At 56.8% G+C, this 20843-nt stretch overlaps 1 protein-coding gene across 2 annotated transcripts in view; it reads left to right on the top strand.

Moving 5' to 3' along the window:
• MICAL3 (microtubule associated monooxygenase, calponin and LIM domain containing 3) overlaps positions 1 to 12321 on the top strand; it is a 73889-nt gene extending 61568 nt beyond the window's left edge. For both annotated transcript variants that reach the window (XM_068969811.1, XM_068969812.1), the window contains exons 29-31: positions 11299 to 11398; positions 11538 to 11611; positions 11701 to 12321. In XM_068969811.1, coding sequence (XP_068825912.1) covers positions 11299 to 11398; positions 11538 to 11611; positions 11701 to 11885 — 359 coding nt within the window. In that variant the 3' untranslated portion in view covers positions 11886 to 12321. The remainder of the gene's footprint in view (positions 1 to 11298; positions 11399 to 11537; positions 11612 to 11700) is intronic.
• The last annotated feature ends 8522 nt before the right edge of the window (positions 12322 to 20843 follow it).

Genomic DNA, 20843 nt, shown 5'->3' with positions numbered 1-20843 from the left:
TGTACCTGGTGTGAATGGGGACCCACTGCCCTGCCCTTGCTGCTGTCTCTGCTGGCTGAGGGTGCCAGGAGGGCCCTGGGCCCTCGGATCCTTCCTGCCATGGCGGAAAGTGGTCCCTCAAAGGGACCTCATCCTAGCGGATGTTCCCCACGGCACTCATGGCCCTGCTGGCCACCCATGGTGTGTCCTTGACGGCCCCTCGGCATTTGCTTATCAGGCTGCTGCCTGCCAAGGGGCCAGAGGAAAGGGCCCACTGGAGACTGGTCTGGGATTTTGCTGAAATTCCTCTTTCTAGTTGTTTAGATAATTACCTCTTTGCAAACATATACAACCAGAATTTCATCTGTGTCAGCAGTGGTTTTCAAGCTGTTTTATCAGCAGCAGAACCCCTTTTTTACAAGATAAATTATGGTTTCAAGTTTAAAGTGAAAAAGAAAAAAAGTTACTTTTAAATGTGAATGAACACAGATTGGAAAATGCAGGTTGTGGTAGAGAACTGCAAGGCTAAGAACCTCAGTGTCCAGTCCAGCCCTGGTTGCAGGGTGGGCACCCTGGTGTGCAGAGGTGGTGATTATAAATGGAAGCAGGTCATGTACAGCCATGGGAATTCAGCGTGTGCACAGTGAGAACAGTCTAGGAGTCTGAAGCTTAAAGTCAGAGCTGCTGTGGCAGCAGAATCGCTATGGATCCAACTGCAGTTTAGGTTCCTGGTGAAGAACAGACCTCAGATATATGCTCCCAAACGTGCAGTGAACCAAGAGCCAGCTGTACTGTGTGTTGTGTCACCCGGAGGGCCAGCCTGCGCCTGGAGGATCACCCTGCGCCTGGAGGGTCACCCTGCGCCTGGAGTGTCAGCCTGCACCTGGAGGTTCACTCTGCGCCAGGAGGATCAGCCTACACCTGGAGGGTCAGCCTGTGCTTGGAGGGTCAGCCTGTGCTTGGAAGGTCACCCTGCTCCTGGAGGGTCAGCCTACGCCTGGAGGGTCAGCTTGCGCCTGGAGGGTCACCCTGCACCTGGAGGTTCACTCTGTGCCAGGAGGGTCAGCCTACACCTGGAGGGTCAGCCTGCGCCTGGAGGGTCACCCTGCTCCTGGAGGGTCAGCCTGCGCCTGGAGTGTCACCCTGCACCTGGAGGTTCACTCTGCGCCAGGAGGGTCAGCCTACACCTGGAGGGTCAGCCTGCGCCTGGAGTGTCACCCTGCACCTGGAGGTTCACTCTGCGCCAGGAGGGTCAGCCTACACCTGGAGGGTCAGCCTGCGCCTGGAGTGTCACCCTGCACCTGGAGGTTCACTCTGCGCCAGGAGGGTCAGCCTACACCTGGAGGGTCAGCCTGTGCTTGGAGGGTCACCCTGCTCCTGGAGGGTCACCCTGCGCCTGGAGGTTCACTCTGTGCCAGGAGGGTCAGCCTACACCTGGAGGGTCAGCCTGCGCCTGGAGGGTCACCCTGCGCCTGGAGGTTCACTCTGTGCCAGGAGGGTCAGCCTACACCTGGAGGGCCAGCCTGTGCCTGGAGGGTCACCCTGCTCCTGGAGGGTCAGCCTGCGCCTGGAGGGTCAGCCTGCGCCTGGAGGGTCACCCTGCTCCAGGAGGGTCACCCTGCGCCAGGATGGTCAGCTGGTAGGATGCTTTGAGAGGTGAGTTCCCTGTGTGAGACTGCTCACAGGCTAGGACTTAGGTCGATGAATGAAGTGTCCTTACAGTCTGGACGGACGCTCACACACACACGGCCGAGGAAGCCTGGTGGTCCTGGGGCCCCACAGAAGCAAGTTGACCTGACAGCATGGGCCAATGTGGTGATGGGCTTCCATGGGTCACAAGCTGGTGGATCACAGATTGGAACGTGGTGTGTCCTATTGAAATTTATTGCTGAATTAGAAGTAGTTGTGAGTCAGGTATTGAGAGAGCCCAGAACACCACCTGCAGAGCCTGGGCATTCCAGAGAACAGGGTGAAAACCAGAGTTCTGATCCAGAGTCCACTGAGTAAGACTTTCCAGCACTTCTGTCCAAATGTGCATCTCCGATTCATACACAGGCAGTGGTACCTCTGTTGGGAAATTCCCACAATGCATTTCGGAAACAGGATGGAGTAGCTGGACACAGGAACCCAGAGCTTTGCTTTCTTCATTTCAAGCACCTCACCTCCTGGGTTGTGTTCCCACCTGGCGACATCGTCTTCTCTTGGGCTTCGTGTCCCTTTCCTCTTGCTGGTGTGCTTGCTGGTGGCCGAGCCCTTGAGGAGCCCTTGTGGGCTGAGCGGCACCGATCAGCTCCTTTCCTGAACCGGCCATTTGGTCTCAGTCCATGGGTTCTCTGAGGTGTCAGTGGTGGCCGAGCTGCCCTCCAGAGAAGGCTCACGTGCATCCAGACAGCAGGTCTGGGGTCAGAGCCTCAGAGAAGACGGAGATTCCTGAGGTGTGTGGTCTGGAGCAGCTGGGAAGCCCTCTTTGTTTTCGGAACCTACTGGGACAGCCTCGTTCAGCATTCTGGTGTCTATGTCCCCCAGGGGGAGCCCTCGTGTGGAACTGGAGGCTGCTGGGACCAGCTGTTGGGTTGTGAGATGAGGAGGAAAGGGCGGTGAGCTGCAGCTGACTTCACTTGCATTTGTCATGGTCCTGGGGTCACCCTCGCCGCGCTGTGACGAACAGGAGTGCTGGCAGGCAGCTGAGGAGCGAGGTGCCACTGTTTTCTGCTCTTTGGGGGCCTGGTGACCTTGAGGACCACAGGGCCTCCTTCACTCACCCATTTAGCAGATGTGGTTCTGCTCCGCTTGGGGTCAGTGTGGAGAGGCGAGCTGAGGGCTAACACAGCCTCTTTAGGCGTTCACGTCTGGCCTTCAGCCTCTTAGTCTGGGGCTTCTGATCAACTGCAAAACTAGGGAAGTCCATAGCCTTTGACCTGCCCCTCACATTTTCTAAGGCTGAATTAGATGAGGTTGAATCCCAGCAGGATCTCCAGCAGAGCCAAGGCCCTGTCCCAGCTGCTGGTTGGCTACACACTGCCCGCCTCCATCCGCCCACCTCCCGCCTTGGTGTTTGGGACCACCCCTGGCACCAGGAGGCCTGTGGTTGAAGCATGTTTGTGGGGGTGCCTGGGGGAAACGCATGCTTTCTGCTGCCTCCCTGGGTGTTTCTTATGCTTCACGCCCTTGACTGCCAGGGACTGGGGGGCCAGAGGGTTACCTGATCCAATAACGCTTCCCCGATTCCTTGTTGTAGACTATTGGGGAGAGTCTTATTACACTGACCTCATCGACTTGCATCTGGGTGGTATGTATGCAGACCTGTCACAGAACTAACCCTGCTGACTCCCCCACCCCCTGCCCCCGCTCACAAACAGCAAGAAGTCAGCCTGATAACCATAACCGGATGGTAAAGCACAGGCCCTTTTCCAGCTCAAACGGAGCAGTGTGCTGACTCAGCCTTGCCCATATGTGCGTGCTGGGAGAGACCTGAGACAACCCTTGCTGTTGGGGTATTTTAATTCTCTGTAAATTTAGAGGTTCACCAGCCGCAGCATCACCTTCTGATCCGATCTGCGTCCCAGCCCCAGACACCGTTGGGTCGTTTGATGGTAGCAACACGTGTGCGTGCACACACACACTCAGGCAAGCACGCATATGCTCCACCACTACCTCTCCAAGCCCCCTCCCTCGCACCTCCCGCAGGACGCCCATAGCCTCCGTCAGTGCATGGTCATGCCGACCTGAAAGGTCCAGGTACCCTGGGGAGGCGTCTGAGAATGCCCCCCACTGCCACTCTGTCCTGGGATTACTGTGTCCTCTTTTCACCAAACTCAGGAGAAGTCGAGGCTGGTCCCGTGTGTGTGGTCCCTGCAGCCTCCAAGCCTCCAGCCTGGGCCTGTTAGAACTGCAGAGTCTCACCCCCTCCTCCCACCGTCATCCCTGACCTTCTGAGTCGGACCCTGGAGGTGAGGCCTGGTCACCTGCTTTAGCAAGCGTCCCAGGCCACTTCTACAGTAGAACCACTGCCTCAGAGGAGTCCAGTCTGTGGGTGTCTTGCCGTACAAGGCTCACCATTCATGTTGGACCGGAGAAGCACCCAGGCAGGAGTGTCGCCTCTAGACCTGGGTGGTAACTCTCCTGGACGGCTGCCCTTGTGCCAGGAGCTGCGCCAGTGGCTACCCCCGGGGCTCCCAGGCCCAGCGCTTTCTTGGAGTCCTTCATCCTGGTCAGGCGGTCAGACCTCTGTCGCCCAGGCAGGCTCCGTGCCTGAAAGTGGTCTCAGAACGGAAGAGCGGGCAAGATCTTTCTCTCTCATTTTTTTTTACCATAATTCCATTCTTCCAAGAGAGTCTCTTCCTCGCCCATTCATTTAAAAACCAAGCATGATTGTAATTGCAGCTCAAGATAGAGCCCTGGTCTTAGAGAGGCTACACCAGGAAGGAGGCTTCCGCCCTTCTTAGGGTGGGTGTCCTGGCCTTCCCTCTGGCCCCGGGTGTCCGGGTCCACCCTCTACACGGCCCTCCAGGGCCTGAGCTTCCAGTGTCCAGGTGCTGCCACCCCTAGCCATTGGTGCTGTAAAAGGGCTCATGCTTACACCCCAGCTAACAGATCCCACCCTGACTAATGTCCTGGGCTCACTTTCTGCCTCCTCCTGACACCTCTGGGAACGTCTGTGTCAATTCCAAATGAATCTCAATTGTTTTGTTTAATTCAAAGTCTCCTGGGAAGGACTGTCAAACCTATTTCTTTGAAATTGCATTCAGCCTCCCCTTCCAGCTTGAGAACGGCAGCCACACTGATGACCTCGTGTGGCCAGTTCTGTTCCCTCCACTCCTGATGCTTGAGTGATAAGATGCTGGCTATTTCCATTTCTGTTCCCTGGATTCCAGCTTCCAGCCTTCTGGATTTAGAATTCCAGCAAGTTCCAGGGGAGAGTGAAATATGTAGAAAGAGGAGCTCAGTGTATCTCTGAATTATAAACCCCTGCTGCCTGACTGGGGTCCTCACCCATCAGCCCGCTGTGGCTCTAGGGGCTCCATCCTCACGTGGCGGCTGCAAGTCTGGGAGGAGAAGGTAGATGTCAGAGGCAGCTCCCGTTTCAGTTCCTGCTGATGTCTCCTCCGCGGAGCACTTGGCAATCTCATTATTTGGTGGAATTTTACCCTCTTGAAATCTGGAGCCTGAGATGTAGAGCCTGATCACTTGTCTACTGCAGTTGCTCAGCTGTAGCCAACTCTTTGTGGCCACGTGGACTAAAGCCCACCAGGTTGCATCCCCAAAGGGCCACAGGAACCCAGCACCAATTGTGCTTCCTGCGAGGTGAGAGGGAGAAGTCCAGGCTGAAGTCCCTGCCCAGCCCCTGCCTGTCGCACTGTCATGCCCCCCTGGGTTCTTAGAGTGGCTCTCAGCCGACTTTTAAAGGCTCCAGACCTGTTGAAAGTCTCCTTTTGAGCCAGAGAGTACCAAGACTCCTCTTCACAGAGCTACACCTTGTGATTGCAGAGGACCCATTAAAGGACAGAGACAGGGTCCCGCTGCCCAGCCCCCAGTCTTGTTGCTCTAGACCGGGGTGGAGACTTGGACGTCTTGGAGAAGACTGCATCTCTTCCGGAGAACTTTGAATTAGAAATATTTACACCCAGTTTCCGGTTTCCAGACTTCACCTCTTGATTTGTACATCTCCAGGGGAAATGGAAAGAGCATGAACGGTTTAGAAATGGCACAAGGGACTGGGGAGGGGGGTCTTCATTTTTTGCCATGGCTTGTGATGGGAGGTGGGGAAGCCCCCCACCTGCCCACCCTGCTCTGAGCCTTCCTGTGTGGTCCGCCCCCCTGAGTTGATGCTGGCAGATTGTTGGCTGGTCTGTTCGTCTGAGCATGAGCCTGGCTTGGTTCTGCTTTTAGGAAATTTCAGTCCTCGAGATTGCCCAGCATTCCTGTGTGTGTGTGTGTGTGTCCCAGCCCGTGTGTGTGCATGTCCCAGCCTGTGTGTGTGCGTGTACACATGGGTGTCTCAGTCTGTGTGCATGTGTGCATATGTGTGTGCGTGCGCATGTCCCAGCCTGTGTGTGTGCGTGTACACGTGGGTGTCTCAGTCTGTGTACATGTGTGCACATGTGTGTGTGGGCATGTCCCAGCCTGTGTGTGTTTGTTAGAGCTCAGTTTTCATGGGCTTTTCCCTCTTCATTTCCCCCCAGTCTAGAGGTTTGCCTCATACTGAATTTCCCAATAAGGCATCTCCCCAGCTCTGTGCTTGTAGGCAGGCCTGTCAGGGAGAACCTTCTATCACGTCAGATGCAGCATGCCGCCATGCGGCTTGCAAACCAGCCATAGCGTTCTAGCTACCCTGAGGGTCCCTGGAGTGAGGCTGCGGGTTGGGAGGGAGGGTGCAGTGCTTCGGACAATGCCTGTATGAAGAAATGGGAGAGATGGAAGCATAGAAAGAGCGAGCGGAGGCGAGGAATTGCCACCAGGCTGGCCGTGACTGCCCGCTGTCCACAGCCCACGGGGTCCTGCCGGCCCCAGGTCACGAAAGAGGCAAGGTGGTGTCAGAGCGACCCTGAGCGGGGAGATGAGACTGGCTTCAGGCCGCTTTGTGTCCCCACCCCTGCCACTCACCCTCTCTGGGCCTCTCCATTCGGTGGGGAGGGGTGGCGTGGTGACCCTTCCAGGCCTGGCGCCCGCCCTGTCCTTGGGCTGCCTCCCTTTGTCGGGTTTGCTTCCCGAAGGAAGGCCCTCTGCACTGGGTAGGGGAGCGAGGCAGATCCTGGCCAGGGTGTGCACGGTTGACCCCGAGCCTCGAGGCCCTCCTTGGATGGCAGAGCTGCCGATACTATCCAGGCAGCCGCTGGGGCCAGTGCTGGGGCTCAGTGAGGCCACCCATGTGCCTGTGTTTTGATTTCTGACACACTCTCACACTCAGTGCACACAGCCCTCTGGAATCCATGGGATTTCAAACTCTTGACTGGTGGCCGCCCCGTTGTTGGGGAGGGAGGGTGCTGGCGACTGTCACGCCCTTAGGGCCGCGGGCTGTGGGCGCTCGGGGTGGTGACTGGGGTCTGCGAGTGATGCGCAAACAGGAGCGCGTCCCCGACGAGACTAACGTAAGCGACTTCTGTTTGCTGTGAGAGGGTCGATCACTCTGTGCCTCCCTTGCACACTCACATCAGGTTCAGGTCTGGGGTGGAAACTCACCTTGTTTGGTTGGTTTGTCTTCTTCTTAAAACAGTATTTATTGGTTGGTTTTCTGATTATAAAGTATACACGGTGCAAACAGCAGCGCACTCAGGAAGGGTAAGGAAGAGCGTCACAGCCCACTCTTCGGGGCTCTGGCCCTTTCGTGTCTGCACTGCCCGTTGTCACCGGGAGCCCCTCCAGATTTCTGTCCTGAGTCCTGTTCTGTGGTCTTACCCTGTCTTCTTCTGTACAGGAGGGCGTCTGAGACGTGCTCTGCATAAAAGGGTCTGAAGCTGTGTTCCGTGATGTCTGGAAGGGGAAGTGCGGTCTCGCTGCACCTGCAGGCACAGGCTTCCTTGTTTGGATGCGTGTGACTGTGTTGAGTCCCTGACCTTGCTGATGAGCACAGATGCTGTTCCACTGTCTCCACAGCCTTTTGTGTGTAACATCTGTTCCAGGGGGCAGCAGAGGTGGGGACCCTATCGTTTGAGGGTGTGTGCAGGTGTCTGAGCACCAATCTTGAGACAGAGAAGGCTGGAGGTAGACGAGTGTAAGCTGAGGGTGTTTGTAAGAAAGGAGCTTCTTGCTTGACTCAGTGACCAGCTGGTCATGGCCACATCTGTCCAGAACACTGGGTCACTGTGACTGTTGCACACGCACCACACATACAGCCTCTGCACACATCCACCACACACATATAGCCTCTGCACATACCCTACACATACACACGGCCTTTACACACACACAGAGCCTCTGCACGTACCCACCACACAAACACAGCCTCTGCACACACACACCCACCACACACATGGCCTCTGCACACATACACACACAACACACACAGAGCCACTGCACACATCCACCATATACACACACAGCCTCTGCACACCCACCCCACACACACACACGGTGTCTGTCCACACCCACCATACACACACACACAACCTCTGCACACCCACCATACCTACACACAGCCTCTGTCCACACACACACATGGCCTCTGTCTACACCCACCACACACACACACGGCCTCTGCACATCCACCACACCCACACACGGCCTCTGTCCACACCCACCATACTCACACACAGTCTCTGTCCACACCCACCACACACACACACACACGGCCTCTGCACACCCACCCCACACCTACACACGGCCTCTGTCTGCTTTAGTCCTGAGGTTTCGCCTGATACCAGGTTTATGCACAAAAGCCTGTAGAGGTCACACGGCACCTGCACGCACCCCGCTGCAAGGTGAAGGGCCTCTCGGTCAGCACGCGTCTGCTTGGCCCTCGCGCTCACCTAAACAGGGCTGTCTCTAACGGCCAGCCCCTGCTCCCCACCCCTGGGGCCGTGGCTCCTGCGTGTGCCTGTGGTTCTGTGATGGTCCCTTGCTGAGCAGTCCCCCTCCCTTGAGAGCCCCAGGCCCCGAGTCTAGCCACGTCCCCTGCACGCCGTCTGCTCTCAGTCACCCCGTCCATGACGCCCCAGCTTTGTCTCTGTGAGTTCTGGACTTGTCCACAGTGTAGCAGTGTGCCCGCTGTGGTGTTGACCCTTGGAGGAGGAGAAGGGGCAGAAGAGGGGTGGTCAGTGCTCTCCGCGGCCAGAGGTGAGGTGGTGATTCATACAGACGGGGGCCGCCTCTGGGGAACTCATTGGGCCGACAAGTCCTTGCTCAGGGTCGGAGCAGAGCGGGTGTTGGCCCTAGGGGCCCATCAGAGTCTGGGCGCTGCCTCCGTGGGTTCAACACCAGGAGAACCCCAGCACTTAGATTTTCCCACATGGTGATCTTAAGAACTCTCAGGCAGGCCTGCTGGCACATTGGGTGTTTTCAAGGAGGGTCCCCAAGCCTCAAAGGCACCCTGTGGTCATTCCTAGCTTCCCACCCCCTCAAGCAAGGACCTGAGGAGGACAGAGTGCCCGCCTGCCCGGGCCCAGGGCTGCTCCTGACCAGTTTCTGTGCTGGATGAAGGAAGGACTGAACTCATTTGTAGATTGTGTTTCCCTTGCTTCTGCTTTTCCATTTCTTGTATTTTTTTTCCTTTCCTCCTGTTGTTCCTTTCTCACTTTTATGCTTTTTGTCCACTTCACCTTCTCCCTGTCCCTCCCCACTTCGGAATGCCTCCTCCTCTCTGTCCGTCTCGTCTCCTCCTCCTCCTTGTTTGGCCCTTTTTGAAGTTGAGCCCAGTGGCGGGACTCCACGGCGTAGACCTCTCTCCTTCTGCCCTTGCTGTGTCCAGGAAGGTAACGTAACCCCCACCTCCTCCCCGCGGCCTCTCAGGGGCGTAGCGACACTAGTCAAGCAGGGACCCGAAGCCCAGCTCTTTCTCTTCTTCCTCTGACACCTGGTAGCCCCGTTACAAACCCCTGAGTATGTGGCAGTTCCTCACAAGGTACAGTATCCCTTCGACTGTCTCGGGGGGACTGGGGAGTGGGGTGAAGCCAGGGAGCAGGTCCAGCCCTCGGGCCGCTCAGGCTGCAGTGACTGCAGTTCCAGGCCACCGCTCGTGGTCAGGCCCTTCCGCCTCACATCCTGGGACGCGGGCAAGGAGCCCCCGCCCCTTGGGCAGTGATTTGTGCTGGTGGAGTCGAGGAATACTGTCCTTATAAGACTGGTCTACACAGATGCCCCGTTCTTTCCAGACAAGCACTGAAGGCAGACTTCTTTCCCTGTGTCTTGCTGAGTGTGTGTGTTAACTGTCTGGTTTGCAGTCCGTTGTGGTGGTGATTGTCGTTGACCGCATGCGGGCGGGGCCGGGGAGTGTGGCTCCTGCTAACCCGCTAACCTTCCTCTTCCCTCCCTGGTGCTCGCTCCCCGCTGACCGCCACCAGCCACGTCCATCTCGGCCATCCTTCTGGAGCTGGCTCAAGCAGTGAGGGAGGCGTCCTGGCGACCCAAGACCCCCCCTCCACGCCCCGTGGGTGCCCCATGCAGAGCTGCTCAGGAAGGAACGGCACAGCTGGACGGGGCTGCTTTCAAAGCCAAAGAGTCGAGTTGCTGGGCGGGCAGGGAGAGCTGACCCAGCACTTAGCTCGTGCTGCACAGCGGCCAGGGCCCAGGACAGCGCAGTGCAGACGTGCCCTGCCCTCGCATGGGGTGGAAGGCCGGGTCCCTGGGTTTGATCTTCCTGGGAGAGGACTTCTGACCCATGCCCCCAAAGCTCAGAGAGACCTCTTAGCTCAGCTGTGAGCAGACTTCAGGGCCCGTGAGCACATGGTGTCTGTGGCAGAGGTACCGGCTGTGCTCATGCAGTTCCCTAGGAAGACAGCCCCCAGCTTCCCTGAGACTGCGGGCGGCTTGTAATCTGAAAACAGCCAAGAGCCACCACAGTCTGGTTTCTGCACCGGGGCGGGACCCACCACGGCTGTGGGCTTCCTGGTGTCCCCTCCGTGGTGTGGCTCCTTGGAAGGCTCTTCCTTCCTTCCCCCTGCTGCAGCTGAGCCCAGAGGGGGTCAGGCCACTGCTGGTGGAGACGGGTGTTGGCCGAGGGGGTGCAGGCAGCTGAGTGTGAGCGGCCGCAGCCCCAGAAGCTGCGGCTGGCCTTGGATCAGAGCTGGGAACCTGTAGTCTCCCTGCCCTGGGAGAGACCCCCACCGCCACGCCTCCTGGGGCCGTGCTGCCATGCAGGAGGTGTGGGGAGCACTCGTCAGGAGCCTGAGGGGCCACAAGGTTGAGAGAGGCACCTCCCCGGTCAGGATGTCAGAAATGAGGCGGCCTTGGGTCAGTGGCCACAGCGAAATGCTGGCCCCTCACTCTGTCCCAGAAAGCAAGGCTGAGTGTGCTTCCCGTCTGCCATCTGCCTCTTCATTAGACTGGTCTCCTAGGACCTAGGACCTGGGAGACCTAGGACCCAGCAAGTCCCAAATACACGTGACATGAATGGAAAAGAGAGAAAAGGAGGGCAGAGCACTGAGAACCTCCCTCAGAGAAAGCAAGCGGTCCAGCAGGAGGGTCCAGGCGAGCCGCTGGGGGGTGAGGGCCGGCCGAGGGGGACAGAGGAAGGCGCAGGCTGCCCTCGGGGGAGCGTGGCGCCCTTGTGGCCCCAGGCACCCTGGGCCTGACCTGGGCGCGGCAGGCAGCCCTCCGCCTTTGTCCCCGTGTGACAGTCCTTGGCGGGAGACAGCAGCACGGGCCCGACACGCCCTCTCTCGGCAGGCATGGGCAAGAAGGACGACCCCAAGCTGATGCAGGAGTGGTTCAAGCTGGTGCAGGAGAAGAACGCTATGGTGCGCTACGAGTCGGAGCTGATGATCTTGTGAGTTCCCGGGCAGGGGTGGAGGGGGCCGTGGGCCCAGGGCCTGCTGTAGGGGCACAGCCCCTCCTAGTGTGGGGGATGAGGGCTGTGCCACCCCCACCAGTCAGCTCCTGGTTTCCCTTCTCCCCCAAACCCCCAGTGCTCGGGAGCTGGAGCTGGAGGACCGGCAGAGCCGGCTGCAGCAGGAGCTCCGCGAGCGGATGGCGGTGGAAGGTAGGCAGTGTGGGGCGGGCTTGGGGGCGGTTGGGGCAGGCCCCCCCGCCTGCGCCCTGCGGAGGACTCACCGGTGTGGCTCTGCCCAGACCACCTGAAGACGGAGGAGGAGCTGGCGGAGGAGAAGAGGATCCTGAACGAGATGCTGGAGGTGGTGGAGCAGAGAGACGCCCTGGTGGCCCTGCTGGAGGAGCAGCGGCTGCGGGAGAAGGAGGAGGACAAGGACCTGGAGGCCGCCATGCTGTCCAAGGGCTTCAGCCTGCACTGGTCGTGAGCGCCCGCCCAGCCCTGGCCGGTCTGCGCACTGCCCAGATCCCCTTCCCGGACCCCAGGTCTGAGAGGGCCTGGTGCCTCCGGGGAGTTTGCACTCCGGTCCACATGGCTCTGAGAAGGGTTCAGGCATCCGAGCTGTGGGGAGCCCTGGGTGGAGCTGGTTGTCCAGCGGCTCAGCCTCCTTGGAGGAAGCCCCCTGCCTGCCCACTCCAGAGCGCGAGACTGTGGGGGCGTGCCCAGGGAAGGTGCTGGGAGGACGCAGTGACCACGCTCCCCTGGCACCATGCAGAAATGAACGAGAAGCCCAGCCCACACCCCAGGCCTCCTGGCCGTGCCCTGCGGCTGCTGCATTTGCTTTTAATTCACAACACTGGAAAATACTGACTTTGGGGTTGGGCGGGGCCCCGAGTTCTGGCCCCGCCAGCAGGCTGGCCTTGTCATGGACGCCTCACAGCAGGTGGGAGGCCGTCCTCTACGCCTGGTTCCTGTGCTTGCACCAAACGAGGCTGACAGCCTGGGAGATGCAGCCTCTGGGGACCCTCTTTGTCAATTAACTTATTTTTTTATACTTGAAGCAGCTTCACTTTTGTATCTTTACTGGGACCCTGATGCCCCGGCACCCGGGTCGGGGCGTGGAGCTGAGTCCCAGCTGATCGCGCTGCCCTCCATTCACCACCCCCTTCTTCCTGGGGCTGACCAGAGCCTTCCTGTCAGAGAGACCCCGTGTGGGACCCAGTGCGCTGCTCCCGTCCCCTGTGCCTGGCCCCAGGGGTCTGTGTCTGCACCGCTCACTCATCAAGGATGTACTTGAGCTGCTGGAGGCCAGGCTGCTGGCCAGGTACCGCTCGGAATCCTCCCTGTTGAAATCCCAGGTCCATAGGACCCATGTTTTTCCCCGTTTTGGAGCCAAGGTCTCATCTCCCACGTTGACTGAAGACGGTTTAGGCCACGGCACCAGCGTGAGGGACCCTGCTTGGTGAGGCCCGGACCCAGCAGCTGGAGCTGCGGTGACGGCACACAGATGGGACACTGGTCAGGGAGTCACACACACACACGCACACACACACAGAGACACGGCAGCACAGACACACACACACAGACACACACACACACAGACACACACGGCAGCCTCTGCCCAGCCCCCTGCTCAACACCTCTTCGTGGGGAGGCACGGAATGAGAAGCACCATGGAGCCAGCTCGGGCCGCGGTTCGGGCCAGAGGCTGACCGTGTCAAGCTCCCAGAGCGGTCAGAATCTGCGGCGGCCGTGTCCTTCTGCAGAGGAGCTCGGTCGGTGCCGGGCCTGTCCTGAGGCCCTCCAGCCCACCTGGTGGAGCAGGACATGCTGGAAAGGGAGGCTGCAAGGGCAGGATGAGGGGCATCCACACCAGCCTCGGAACGTCCTTGGGGAACCACATCGTGCCTCAACTTGAACACATTCATTCTCACTGCAAAGGAGCAGAGAACTGTCTTCTTCTTGAGTCTGTCCCAAAGCTGTCATCTGTCACCCCCTGGAATCCAGGGGGCTCATGGCTCAGACCCTCACTTCCTGCTTGTTGAAGCAGAGCCTCTATTTCTGTTCTCCTTTCTTAACGGGAGCAGAGGGTGTTCTCTTAGATTCCACCTTTAAACCCCAGCCTTCCGATAAAGCTGGGCTTGGGGCAGGATTCATCGCCTGTGTGGCCTTTGCCAGCCTTTCCCACCCGCCACCCGGTGCACCGTGACTGCCAGGCCCGTCCCGCGAGCCCCTGCCCACCCAGGACAAGGACGTGTTTATGAAGTAGCCAGAAGGGACGTGGCACCGCCGCGGAAGCGCACCATGCCTGCCAACATGGGGAAGGCCCAGAGCTGCAGAGAAGCTCAGAAACACTCCCCAGCTCCCTTCCACGGCACTGCGCCTTCAGGCTCCAGTAGAGCACTTTTTCTGAACGCTCCGTTTCATAACCACTAGTGAGCAGGTTGTTGTAGTGCCTGCTGACAGGCTGCTGCGGTTTCCAGCTCTGGGAACGCACGGCTCCTGTCGCACCCCCATGCGGGCAGGGCTGCAGGAAGTCTCCCGCTGCAGCGCTGGGTGTGAGCGAGCCCAGGCCAAGGCCAAGGGCCCAGCCTGCTCACACGGTGTCTTCTGGCCTTTGCCCCAGGAGCCATTCTCCAGCTGCCTTGACCAGTGATGAGAGGCTATTCCCAATCTTTTCAAAGAGCAGGATTTTTTTCAGTAGGGCAGAAAGTGGAGTTTACAGAAAACAACTTTTAGAGGCGGAAACAACTGACCTATAAAGGGGAATGGGCCATTTTATGCGCAATAAAAGTTTCTAAAAGAAATGCAGAGTGTATTTCTTAAGTCGCTCTCCTGAAGTTGATAGGACCCCGGGCACCGCCCTTCAGGAGTGGTGTCCACAGTGTGCCTGTGGGTTTGAAGAGTGCACCCTTTGTGCTTTTTCAGCCAGCTTTATTTTTGTCCATATTACCCTGTCTTGGTCACCCACTGAAACCCCTTGAGCAGGTGTGTGGAGAGACCAGGGGGTACGAGGCTGCCCTTCAGAGTGGGGCCAGCAAAGTGTCCTCCTTGTCAGGGTGACTCCGAGGCCCACAGCCTGGTGCCAGGAGGGTCTGCAGCCTCCAGGCCTAAGTCATTAAGATGTGTTGACCTCCCCAAGTGCATTTGCAGTGCAGGGGCTGGGAGAGGCCCAACATCCTGGCCTCTGTGCACTCCTTGGTGTGCTGACCACAGGGGTGTGGCGCCTCCTTCCTCCTGGTGAATCCCCAGGGCACAGGCTGCCCTCAGCAGTGGCAGTGGGTGGGTCAGCACTGAACAAGGCAGCTGCTTCCTGGAGCCTCTGGCTCTGTGTGGGTGTTGGGCAGAAAAGAGAGCATGGCCCGAGGTTCTGGGTAGGAGGTCTGAGTCGGGCCAATGCCTGCAGGGGAGGGGTTGTGCTGACCCCCTTTGGTTCCTCAGGGCCCTTGGTTAGAGCTGGAGATGAGCAGGTTTGGCTGCAGTTCATAGGTGCCCACGTGGCAGGAGGTGGTGCTGGCTTCAGGCTGACAGCAGAGGGCAAGCCGCCTGGAGCTGCTACCGTTCCCCTGCGAGGACCCACCTCATCTGTGGCTCCGAGTCTATCTAGAGCCTGGTGCCCATGGCCCTGTCATAGGAGCTGCACACACGGGCTGTCTCTCTGACCAAAAGACTGTCCCCGTGGGACGCTCAGTGAGGGGGGAGGAAGCCATCCATCCTGTTAGCTGGGCCCGTAGGACACATGGGCCTCCAGCATGGCCCCCATGCGGCCTGTGGCTGCGGGCTTGGCAGATGGCGTTTGGTGGCAGCCTCACCTCCTATGTCCCCTCCCCGAGGTGGCCTGGCGGCTGGGACTTCACCTGGCAGTGGAGCCCCAGATGCTGTGGGCCTGAGGAGGCACCTGTTCACAGGAAGACACGGAGACAGCGGCCGGAGCACACACCACCCCATCCCCACGCGGCCTCTCAGAGCCAGGTTCTGGTTCTGGGGTGGGACCAGGCTGGACGGGATCCAAGCCCAGGACCTTATCCCAGCAGTGCACGGCCTGGTTCCTGGAGACTAGCCCCCAAAGGCCCCGAAGGGCTGAGGCTCCTGCGTCTTGCAGATGCCTCACCTGGCGTGACTTGATGTTCTCCTTGGAAGGTCAGAGACCCAGGAGGACAGAAGAGCTGGTCCCTCCAGCCCAGGGCTACCTCACACGGTCTGCCAAGCCCACAGAGTTGCAGTTTACTCGTGATGATTTTAAATGCTGGCCCGAATCTCTGTTTCATCCCTGGAACTTAGTTTACTGCTCTGCACAGACAGCATCCCAGAACGTTCCGAGGGGCCACCACCAGGAGAGTGTGAGGCTGGATGATGCTGGGCCTTCCACAGTCAGCTGGAGAGGACCCCCCAGAAGGCCTCCATCCCCGTTCCTGGAAGCTCTGGAGAGCAGGTTCTCCAGTGGGGAGATGTCCGAAAGAAGCCTCCAGAAGAGCCAGGTGTCCTCGCCCTCCTAGGGAGGGTCGCAGAGGTAAACAAGGATGAGGCCTGTTGGTGGTGACCGTGTCCTTGGCAGGAAGGAGGGGGAGCAGGGAGGAAGTGGCAGGGCTAAAGGCAGGTGCTATTTCTCCTGTGTGGAAGAGGATCTCTTTCCCACTCAATAAGCAAATGCACGCCCTTGGGGCAGGACTCCCCCATTAAAGCCCCTGCGGGGCCCCCCCAGTAGTGGGCATCCAATGGGACCAGGCTGCCATGTCTCAACAGCCCCCAGAGTCCCCGCCCTCAACAACCTCCACCCCCTCCTCTGCTGCAGGTCTGGAAGGAGTGGGCAGAGGAACAGGGCCTTCTGCCCCGAGCTCTTTGTCCAGCTGAGGAGAGCCGCTCCTCCAGCGTTGCCCAGGGTTCCTGGGGTGGGGTGGTGGGAGGAGGCTCACCTCTGTTGCTGGAGAAGCTGGGTGGGAGGGTGAGCGGAGAAAAGATGTGTCGGGACAACTAGGAGCCCGCTGGTGTCACCTGGGCTCTTCCCTGGAGTCCGTTCTGACCGCGGCCAGGCTACGGGGCCCGGAGGGTCACTGTGGAGTTTTCTCGGGCCCCAGGCAGTCCTGTGGAAGTGACTCTGCTCTGGTTCCCAGGGTGGAGGCCTCCCTGGTTAATGGTTGTTGGCTGGAGCTTTGCCTGCTCCAGAGCCGGCAGCTCTCCTCCCCGTCTCCACCAGCAGGATTTGCACTACGGTCCTCTCCTGACTCTGCGGCCTGTCTTTCAAGGTCCAGAGCCTAGACTCTGTCTTGGTGGGAAGGCACCCTGGAGGTTGGGAGCTGGTCCACCCCAACCCAGGCCCAGACCTTTCTCCATGGACCGGGTGGTGGCCCCTTCCAATCAGCCACTTGCCCTCAGCCTCACTCCCTGGCCTCCCACAGTGGCCCTTCAGACTGGGGCAGGGAGCACAGAGGAGGACCCTGGTTCTGGAAAGTGCTCTCCCAGACTCTGCTGGTCTGGCTGATGGTCTAGAGCTGAGACGGCCCAACCTGCAGGAACTGTCAGTCCCGATCCCTAAAGCGAAGCGCTGGTGTGGCCGGGATGGAGAAAGGCTTGACCCCACAGATTAGGAGTCAGCTGGGTGCCAGGTGTGAGGAAGTAGTGTCTGGGATCCCTAGAGGCAGGACAGGGGCATCTTGGGAGGGGCACCCAGGGGTGGGGCATGAGCCCAGCTGCCACCTGGAGCCCCCACCCCAAAGGGATTTGTTTTGGGGAAGTCAGGCCTCACTTCCTAGGTTTTAAGGGACACGAGCCCATCGAAACAGCAGCAACTGTGTGCACGGCCCCTCAGAGTTCCGACCTCAACTGTGTGCACGGCCCCTTAGAGTCCCGACCTCAGGCCTGCAGGCTCCCAGGACCCTTGGCTTGTTTGCCCAGCCCAGGCTCCATGGTGGAAGCAGCTCAGGAGGAAGGTAGGGGACGTCCCTGTGTCCCTCTCCTCTTCCTGCCCCTTCAGAACCCAGCGCCTCTGCCTGGATCACCTTCCAACGCCTTGCTTCTGACTCCTGGCCACCCACATAACGGCTTGACATTTGTACACATTACAAATCAATCTCCAATTGGTCTAGATAACATCCATCACCTCACATACTGAAATTTTTTTTTCTCTGGATGAAAACCTGTAAGGTCTACTGTCTCAGCAGCTTTCATATACACAACACAGCAGTGTTAACCAGTCCCCGAGGCAGAATAGTTCATTCCCGGGACGTATTTGTTTTATAACTGGAAGTTTGTGTCTTTCGACCCCCTTCACCATACCACTCACACCCACCCTGCCTCTGGAAACCACCAGTCTGTTTTCTGTGTCTGAGTTCAGGTGTTTTTAGATTCCACATGTAAGTGAGATCACACAGCATTTGTTTTTCTCTGACTTATCTCACTAAGCATAATGCCCTCACAGTCCACTCACATTCTTGCAAAGAGCAGGAACCCCCATTTATGGCGGAACAGTATTCCATTTATATATATATGTACACACACACACACACACACACACACACACCTTCATTTCTGGTTTCTCAGCCCTTGGACATTGAGGTTGGCCCTGTACCTTGGCTATTGTAAATACTGCTACAGGGAATGCAGGGGTACAGACAGCTCTTCAAAATAGTGATTTCATTGTTTTGGATGAATACCCAGAGGCAGAATTGCTAGATCATATGGTAGTTCTGTTCTTAATTTTTCGAGGAATTTCCATAGTGTCTGCACCAATTTATATTCCCTGCATCAGTACACAAGGGTTAGTACACTGTTTAGAAAGTGAAGTCACAGTCAGAGGCCTGGGTAAGGAGACCAAGAGGCATGTTGTCCGTCCGTCCGTCACTCAGAACGGGTGAGAGTGCAAGCTGGTGCTGAGGCTGGAAGGACGACTGGTTGTGTGCCCTGGGTTAGAGGTTATTCTCCGCCTGACAGCACTGCAGTGAGCACCTGGGAGCAGCTCTTAGGGAACGTGATTGGGCCTGGCTGGGCCCCATGGCATACTGGCAATGCGTTTGTTGTCCTAGAATGTAGTGGAGGTGGGGGTTGGGGGTGGCTAATGGCTTATGCAGGTGGCCTCAGCGGCCAGGTACCGAGGTCTGTTTCCAGCGACCGTGGGGAGAGAGTGCTGAGCTGGAACCCTGCTGGGTGGCTTTTCCTGTTGTCCCTTCACACAGTCCTGTGTTGATTGTCATGAACGTGCCCTTGTTCAGATTTCCTAGACTGTCCCTGTTCACCCTTCCTTCACAGGTGCACACGAAAGCCAGGTAGTTCCTCTAAAGTTAGGTGTGAGATAAAGCCAGACTCCCGTGCACTGGAAATTGGCAGCTTTGTCCTTTGTAGGATGTGAAATCTGTCCCTCTGTCTTTCTTGTGTTGGCTGCCAGGAGCTCCATTTAAAAGAATTACCTGCTGTGTATAGGAGATACCCCTCGTCCAAGGTTGGAGCAGCGGCTGTGCTTTGCTGGAGCAGCCGTGAAGAGATACCCATGTCCAAGGTAACAGAAACCCAAGTAAGACGGTAGGTGTTGCAAGAGGGCATCAGAGGGCAGACACACTGAAACCATAATCACAGAAAACTAGTCAATCTAATCACACTAGGACCACAGCATTGTCTAACTCAATGAAACTAAGCCATGCCCATGGGGCCACCCAAGACGGGTGGGTCATGGAGGAGAGGTCTGACAGAATGTGGTCCACTGGAGAAGGGAATGGCAAACCACTTCAGTATTCTTGCCTTGAGAACCCCATGAACAGTATGAAAAGGCAAAATGATAGGATACTGAAAGAGGAAATCCCCAGGTCAGTAGGTGCCCAACACTCTACTGGAGATCAGTGGAGAAATAACTCCAGAAAGAATGAAGGGATGGAGCCACAGCAAAAACAATACCCAGTTGTGGATGTGACTGGTGATAGAAGCAAGGTCTGATGCTGTAAAGAGCAATATTGCATAGGAACCTGGAATGTCAGGTCCATGAATCAAGGCAAATTGGAAGTGGTCAAACAGGAGATGGCAAGAGTGAACGTCGACATTCTAGGAATCAGTGAACTAAAATGGACCAGAATGGGTGAATTTAACTCAGATGACCATTCTATCTACTACTGCGAGCAGGAATCCCTCAGAAGAAATGGAGTAGCCATCATGGTCAACAAAAGAGTCCGAAATGCAGTACTTAGATGCAATCTCAAAAACTACAGAATGATCTCTGTTCGTCTCCAAGGCAAACCATTCAATATCACAGTAATCCAAGTCTATGCCCCAAACAGTAATGCTGAAGAAGCTGAAGGTGAATGGTTCTATGAACACCTACAAGACCTTTTAGAACTAACACCAAAAAAAGATGTCCTTTTCACTATAGGGGACTGGAATGCAAAAGTAGGAAGTCAAGAAACACCTGGAGTAACAGGCAAATTTGGCCTTGGAATACGGAATGAAGTAGGGCAAAGACTAATAGAGTTTTGCCAAGAAAATGCACTGGTCATAGCAAATACCCTCTTCCAGCAACACAAAAGAAGACTCTACACATAGACATCACCAGATGGTCAACACCGAAATCAGATTGATTATATTCTTTGCAGCCAAAGATGGAGAAGCTCTATACAGTCAGCAAAAGCAAGACCAGGAGCTGACTGTGGCTCAGATCATGAGCTCCTTATTGTCAAATTCAGACTGATATTGAAAAAAGTAGGGAAAACCACTAGACCATTCAGGTATGACCTAAATCAAATCCCTTATCATTATACAGTAGAAGTGAGAAATAGATTTAAGGGCCTAGATCTGATAGACAGAGTGCCTGAAAAACTGTGGAATGAGGTTCATGACATTGTACAGGAGACAGGGATCAAGACCATCCCCATGGAAAAGAAATGCAAAAAAGCAAAATGGCTGTCTGAGGAGGCCTTACAAATAGCTGTGAAAAGAAGAGAGGTGAAAAGCAAAGGAGAAAAGGAAAGATATAAGCATCTGAATCAGAGTTCCAAAGAATAGCAAGAAGAGATAAGAAAGCCTTCCTCAGTGATCAATGCAAAGAAATAGAGGAAAACAACAGAATGGGAAAGACTAGAGATCTCTTCAAGAAAATTAGAGATACCAAGGGAATATTTCATGCAAAGATGGGCTCAATAAAGGACAGAAATGGTATAGACCTAACAGAAGCAGAAGATATTAAGAAGAGGTGGCAAGAATACACAGAACTGTACAAAAAAGATCTTCACGACCAAGATAATCACGATGGTGTGATCACTCACCTAGAGCCAGACATCCTGGAATGTGAAGTCAAGTGGGCCTTAGAAAGCATCACTATGAACAAAGCTAGTAGAGGTGATGGTATTCCAGCTGAGCTATTTCAAATCCTGAAAGATGATGCTGTGAAAGTGCTGCACTCAATATGCCAGCAAATTTGGAAAACTCAGCAGTGGCCACAGGACTGGAAAAGGGCAGTTTTCATTCCAAT

The sequence above is a fragment of the Capricornis sumatraensis genome, chromosome 4 (genome assembly GCF_032405125.1).
Source record: "Capricornis sumatraensis isolate serow.1 chromosome 4, serow.2, whole genome shotgun sequence".
Taxonomy (NCBI): Eukaryota; Metazoa; Chordata; class Mammalia; order Artiodactyla; family Bovidae; genus Capricornis; species Capricornis sumatraensis.
The sequence above is the reverse complement of the archived record's forward strand: the minus strand, read 5'-3'. Positions and strand labels throughout refer to the sequence as shown.